The 7104-nt window shown below is 28.4% G+C and overlaps 1 protein-coding gene across 4 annotated transcripts in view; it reads right to left on the bottom strand.

The window, feature by feature from the left end:
• Window positions 1-3876: 3876 nt before the first annotated feature.
• LOC123263204 (inhibitory POU protein) overlaps window positions 3877-7104 on the bottom strand; it is a 47348-nt gene continuing 44120 nt past the window's right edge. For 2 of the 4 annotated variants that reach the window (XM_044725775.1, XM_044725776.1), the window contains exon 4: window positions 3877-5667. In XM_044725775.1, coding sequence (XP_044581710.1) covers window positions 4891-5667 — 777 coding nt within the window. In that variant the 3' untranslated portion in view covers window positions 3877-4890. The remainder of the gene's footprint in view (window positions 5668-7104) is intronic. The other 2 variants (XM_044725778.1, XM_044725777.1) reach the window with 1 other exon arrangement.

Below are 7104 nucleotides of genomic sequence, written 5' to 3'. Positions count from 1 at the left end.
GAACTAATATTCCAATGGAATTACAATAAGATTGCTTGATTTATAAATATAATGATGATAATAATTTCTTTTTTTTTTGTTCAAATTCCATAGATTTATGCCGTGTAAAAATGTTCGCGAGGAAGACTCGAACATTTAACAATTCGTTTGGCTTCTGTTTAAGTGTATCAGTGTATGTATTTAGTTATTTTATCAATAAATTTGTATAAACATTTAATTTTAATTAAATACATATGTAGTTAAATGTTTATTATTAATATTAATTACTTTTATTAGTATAATTATAATTGTCATGATTATGATTAGTATTATTATTAATTCGATATCGTTATTTCTCGTCGTTCTTTATACAAAAAACAAATCTTGCGCACAAATATTACTATTTTTAGTTTTATTTAACTCTAAATAAAACTGTTTCTATTATTATTAATTTATTCTTAGTTATAGCTTATATCAAGTACAGTATTCATATTTTACAAAACAATGAATTTTCTACGTGCACCATGTATTAAATGGCTGTTATTTAGTCAAAAGAACATCCATGATAATAATAATATTCCATTATTATATATATATATATATATATATATATATATATATATATATATATATATATATATATATATATTTATTGTAGAGTTTAAATAAAATATATAGTGACATATTTATTGCTTTCATTATGCATTCTCCATTACTGTTATTCAAATTGCAATATTCGTATTTTTATTATTTATATGCATATATACAAAATACATATGAGAAACTATTAAACAAAAGTGCTGGATTTATCTAAAATTTTTTATGTCATGGGGAAATTATTTTTTACAAGTTTGATATTTGGTAGACTTATTTTATAATTCGAATGTCGAGTTATTCTTTTAATTGTTTTTTTTTTATTTTTCGAATAAGTGATTCAATTTTTTGTCATTTTTTCATGAATGTTCATTTTCGAAAAATGAATATTAATTAAGAAAAATTTGTTGAAAATGAAGACCGTAATGATTAAAATAAAGTTTTTAATATATTTTGATTAAGAAAAGCCAAATTTTTTTTTTTACTTTTTAGAAATTTGATATTATAATAAAGAATTCAGAATGATTTTTTTTTTCATGCATGAATTCTTTTAAAAATAGTAATAGTTCATTATGACCATAATTAGAAATACATTTCCAATTTTATATTTCAATAAATATATATTTTTATCTACTTATAAAATGTTTGATTCTGAATTTTTTATACGAGATTGAAAGAATAATAATAAATTCATGAATATACTATTTAAAATTCGTAGTAAAAACTATTTAAATCTAATCAATCTTCAGTAATAAATATTCAATTTTAATTCATGACCATTAAGATTCCTCTAATTAATGTCATTCTTAAAAATCGTTATTTTTACGAATCATAATCCAACCTTTATACAACCTCATAACTGATAAATTTTTTTCTTTAGATTGATCCGACGAAAACTTGAATAATTAACTAAATTTCAAAGTTTGATAGATCAATGTAATTTTTTAAATCCTATAAAAAAAATCATTTCACCTTTGTCAAAAAATTGTAAATCGTCCTACTTTTCACCCGTATAAGTTATTCACGCCATTTTCGGCCATTCTTATTACAATTTCAAATTGTTTAATTTTCATAAGCAATGCAACTTAAAAATTCAAAATTCACGTTACGTTATAACAATAAACATTCATCAAAAAATGGTAAAAGTTTGAGCCAGTAAAAATGAACTGTAGTAATCGAAGTTTGAGATAAAATATATTTGGAAGATAAATTAGTGTAATTAATAATTGAACTATTTATAATAATGTGATTTATACAAATCATAGGTAGAGTTAAAAATATTAAGGTATTTGAGCAAAAGTCATTCAAATGATTATATATTTTTTTAAAGTGGGTTCAAAAATAACATTATACTTGATAACAATTGTGCACTTTGGATATTCAGCTCCTCATATATACTTACATATATAATAATAATTATGATTATTATAACTATAGAAACATATTGCAATGACTGGTTACCCTGTGTTTGATACCTACAGAATATTTGTCATAAAAAAACTATTTTACAACTTTCAAATATATGAGTAAATAAATCACAATAAATACAAATATATTTTTAAAAATCAAATTGATTCCTAAAGGAAATATTTGATATCACCTGACTTTTTTGATACAATTTTATGTTTTTATTTTCAAATAATACTCCTCGAATACATTTATTCATGTGATTGATCGATTCCAAAAATAATAAAGAAATCAAATATATAATAATTACACACTAAATATTGCACTATAAATTTTTTCCATTCATCCGTTTCCATTCCGCTAATAAGAAAAGAAAATCATTATTCGATAAGTCTATTTAATCTCTCTAAAAAATTACTTACTCACTACATTTGTACAACTTACAAATATCTTTGCATTATTTTAAATAAACCTGTTTCTTATTTTTAATTATCCCTTAGATTTTTATCTAAATTATTCTTATTTCATTTATATTGGTATTGCTGTAATTACGTACATATTACTTAATACATTTTATATTTGTTCTCCCTCTATTTTCTTCCCAACACAAGTATGTTTATACGAAACAATAATAATAATTATAATAAATAAAAAAAATTAAAACATCCTCATTTCATTAGATGTATTGAAGGTAAATTTTCAATTGAACTATAAATCCAAATAAATATACAACGCTATTGTATTGTTTTTGTTCTAACAACTAAATGGTATTGCTTGATCGATATGATTATAATACAGTCTTTTCACTGATTGTCCTATATCACTATTTAACTCTTGGTTTGAAATTTAATTATCATCCGATCACTTTTTTCAAGCTTATGTTCATCATCCATTAATTATATATTTATTTGTGTATATTAGAATTATTATCAATCTAACGCTAAATAAATAATCACGTTTTGTTTTAATATAGTTTCAGGATAAGTGTAGGTATTAGTACAGTTGATAACGTAGAAAAAATTTCAACGGATGTTCCACAAGTTGAGTAGCATCAAATACTTTGAATTGTTTAATTTCCATTTTAAGTAAAAAAAAAAAAAAAAAAAAATATTCCATAATTTTTTTAATTCAAAGTCAATTTTTTTCTCAATTGTAAGCAATTTAATGTTTGGTATTAGTTATTTTCCAAACGTGTGAGTTAAGCTAGTCATAATATGTCAAACGTTATGTTTTCGGCAAGAGTAGTAAGTCTACTCCCAGTTGCAGTGAGCCCTTATGACACATTCTAAAAACATTGACGAATAATGACTGAGTTTACGTATCGCGAACTTTCTCCTACGGAAAAACTGTACATAAAAACGTATGAAAATTTATATGCACACATACATGAAAGATATGTATTTTTACCGAAGACGTATATGAAATTTTTTTCACATATTTCCCTATATGTTTTCATGAACATTTTTTCCGAGAGGGTTGAATGATTACTTGGCACGAGCCACAGCCGTGCTTTTGTATTGAATATTTTCTAATACTTTCTTCAATTTATCCTATATTATAAAATAGATGAATGTCTTGAAGTTAGTCAAAGGTCGAAACTCGCAAAAAACCGGTCACGATTCATTATTGGTTAAAATTTAGGCGCGCGCGTAGCGCGCTATTCAAATTTCTAGTGTTATTATAGTAAAGATTAATTCTAAATTTTAAACATTAAATCGTCTATATACTTTTGAGTGAGATATGATCAATAAAGCATTGTTGATTTACAAAATAACAAATGACAAAAAATTCACACTAATACCTTGACTTACCCTAAATACAGACAAAGTATTTTAACAGTTAAAAAATGAAAGCTGTTATTTTCCTTCACGAAAAAACGTTTTACTTGTACTTTTCCAAGTGATTGTAAGCTTACATGTACGATATTCACAGCTGTATTTATCGGCATATACACGTGACTCTAGTCGGTTTGGTACATGTTTTTAAAACAAAAGTAAAGGTATATAAACTAGCCACTAGTGTGGGAATCATATTTGTCCATCCACAATACACGTTATATCCATATTTTTATTCTTTTATTTTTCTTCTTGACTTTTCTTTGATAGTTTAAAATAATATTTCTCGTCATACATATATATAGTATTCTATCCGTGTGTGGGTTGAACGACGTTAAATTTCATACGTCTGATCTATAGACTCTAAGTGGGTTACGTTTGATCGATTTGACCGCAAGTGTGCTTTACACAATACAAGGACAAGAAGAAAACGAGAGGGAGAAATCCGTTGAATAAAATAATTTTTATATTTATCAATTAATAAATAAATATAAATATAATTAAAAAAGAAAAAATCAAACAAATTCTAATAGAATAAGTGAGAGTAAGAGAGAGAAAAAATTAAGGTGAGAATAAAATAAAAAGGTAAGACAGTTTAAAGGAGGAAGCTGAACTCTCTCTTTCTCTCTCTGTATCTATCTACGTATCTCTCTCTCTCTCCCTCTCTCTCTGAAAAATATTCAAGTCTCTTTAAAATAACAATAATTACAATTTTTAATAATAATGATCACTTTTATCAAAGACTGGCATAGTTTTTCTATATTATGATTTAGTGTATTAATCCAACAATTTTCCACGCACTGAATTTGCCGTCACTTGAATGTTTTTTATAAACAATCTATTTATTTAAATTAAGAATATTATATTATTTTATTTATTAATTTATTTATTAAAACTATTCTTCATTAGTGTAACAACAATTCTGACACCCACCAGCTCCGCAATAGATATTTCTATCATTATTGATAACCTACGGCCATCCTTGATACTCCCCAAGAGGTTCGGGCTTCGGTTCAAGGTTCGTAGGGGCTGGTGGCGGGTACAGTCAGTTTTGCTGTCACAAACCACCCTCGGGTCAATGCTGAGCCGCGAATTTCATGCGTTTCTGCTTTTGTCGTTGATTGCAGAACCAAACTCTGACAACATTTTTTTTGAGGTCTAATTTTTCAGCGATTGCGGCGATTTTTTCTCCGGAGGGTCGCGGCTGGACCGCGAAGAACGCTTCTAGTGAGCGTTTTTCCGGCGCAGCGATACTCGTGCGTTTCCGCTTCTTTTCGCCGGCCGGAAGGACTGAGGGGGCGTCAGGGTCGCGTCTCTTGTTCTTTGCCTGGGCTTCGGCTTCCTCCAGCCAGGCCTGGAGAATCGGCTTCAACGCGATCATGTTGTTATGAGAAAGAGTCAGCGACTCGAAGCGACATATCGTTGACTGGGAAAGTGCGCCGACGCCGGGTAGTTTTAGGTTAGCGAGGGCCTTACCGACGTCCGCTTGGGTCACGCCTAACTTTATGCGTCTCTGCTTGAATCTTTCTGCGAAGGCTTCAAGTTCTCGGGGGTCTGTGTCTGCATCAGGATGAAGCCCAGCTGCTGCTGCCGCTGCAGCTGCTGCGGCCATCGCTGGGTGGTGGGGGTGGGGAACACTTCCGCCAATATTCGCGTGGTGGTGGTGGCTCATCATGCCGTTCATTCCGCCGTAAACTGAGGGCCCGTGGATTCCGCCGTGATGGCCTGGTCCGCCGCCACCCCCGCCTCCACCTTCGGACATCGGGGTCAGCGTGGTCATTGAGTTCGCTGGATCCAACATGTCTAGGCTCTCCATTCCCGGGTGGCTCATCTGCAAGCATCGAGCGATCATCTTTTAATTCGCGCAAGTCATAAATTTATTACTTTTTCAGTGGGTCGAGGGTCTAAGATTTTTTTCCTGTTTTAATCTCTAGACCCTCGATTGAGCTATTGATTTATTAGTCGTTCATTTAACATTTTATTGGAGTTTTAAAAATTTATAAATTTACTAAGAGAAGGATTTATTAATGATTGATAAATACATTGCATTACTAATGCGAAAGGGTGCATCCCGAATAATACGCCCTATTGGTTCTGCTTCTGGTGATAAAAATGGAAAATTTTTGAAAATTCGAAAAACTATTGAATACAGTTAGATTTTTAACAACGAATTGTTTTTTTTTTTATTTTCAATTTTTATAGGCAGGAGTTCACGACGTTTAATGTTTGAAGGAGAAAGTTATAAAATAAAATTAATAAATTTTTATATCTGCGCCCTTTTGACTTTGAAAATTTGTTATCTTAGAGCCAAAAGGGCGTAACTCAAAAAATTTTTATTTCTTATTTATTCAGTAAATTTCTACTCTTGTACCATTCCTAGGGTGATGGAAGATAAAAAAAAAATATTTTTTTAACGCCTATTTGCCATGGAACAAATTAGTAAATTTATGAAATGCTCTACTGAAATGAAATTGCTTGATTCAAGGATAATAATATTTTCACTCTTGTTTTAAAAATTTAAGTCTTAAACAAACCACTTTACTAGTTTCAAACAAGATAATCAATATTTCACTTAAGAATTTCTTTCTTTTGAATTAAGTAATTTTTTTTTTCAGTGCAATGAATATTTTTTAAACAGCGATAAATTAATTTTATAAAGTTGATCTAATGTTCCAATACCTACATTCTAATAAATTACGTCCCATGAAAATTGAATTTAATTCTTTTGAAAAATAGAATTGTATGCTGATCAAAAAAAAACTTAAAGAAAAAAAATCTTGAACCAAGAAGATCATTTTGAAGAGTTTTTTAATCTTGATTCATCTAAAAAAATTCTTAATCAAAACAAAATTTACCTAAATCAAGGAAATTCTCTTAGCAGAAGAAATTTTTTGCTTGAATCAAGATAGTTAAGACATTCAAAATGATCGTCTTGGTTCAAAATTATTTTTTCTATGTGAAATTATTTTTTATTTTTTAAAAGTTTAAATCTTTTAGTTACTATTTCTGAATAACTGTTATCGTCAAATATGTTAATTAAATATGATATATTACAACATGGATATTGATTTATTCATTCAAGCAATTAATATGGTTATTAACAATTAACGAATATTTACTTAATTTACTTTATTCAACTCTAATCTTATTTGAAAACCGAATTTGTTTCATTTTGCTTCTGTTTTTTCTTATCCTTTCAACGGCATAATAAAAATTGACCTTTAGATTTCATTTATTCATTTACTTACATGACTGATATTTACATGTATAACATTTTCTGAATAAAACA

Source organism: Cotesia glomerata, linkage group LG4, assembly GCF_020080835.1.
Source record: "Cotesia glomerata isolate CgM1 linkage group LG4, MPM_Cglom_v2.3, whole genome shotgun sequence".
Classification (NCBI taxonomy): Eukaryota; Metazoa; Arthropoda; class Insecta; order Hymenoptera; family Braconidae; genus Cotesia; species Cotesia glomerata.
Note: the sequence above shows the minus strand (reverse complement) of the source record. Positions and strands in the feature narration are given on the sequence as shown.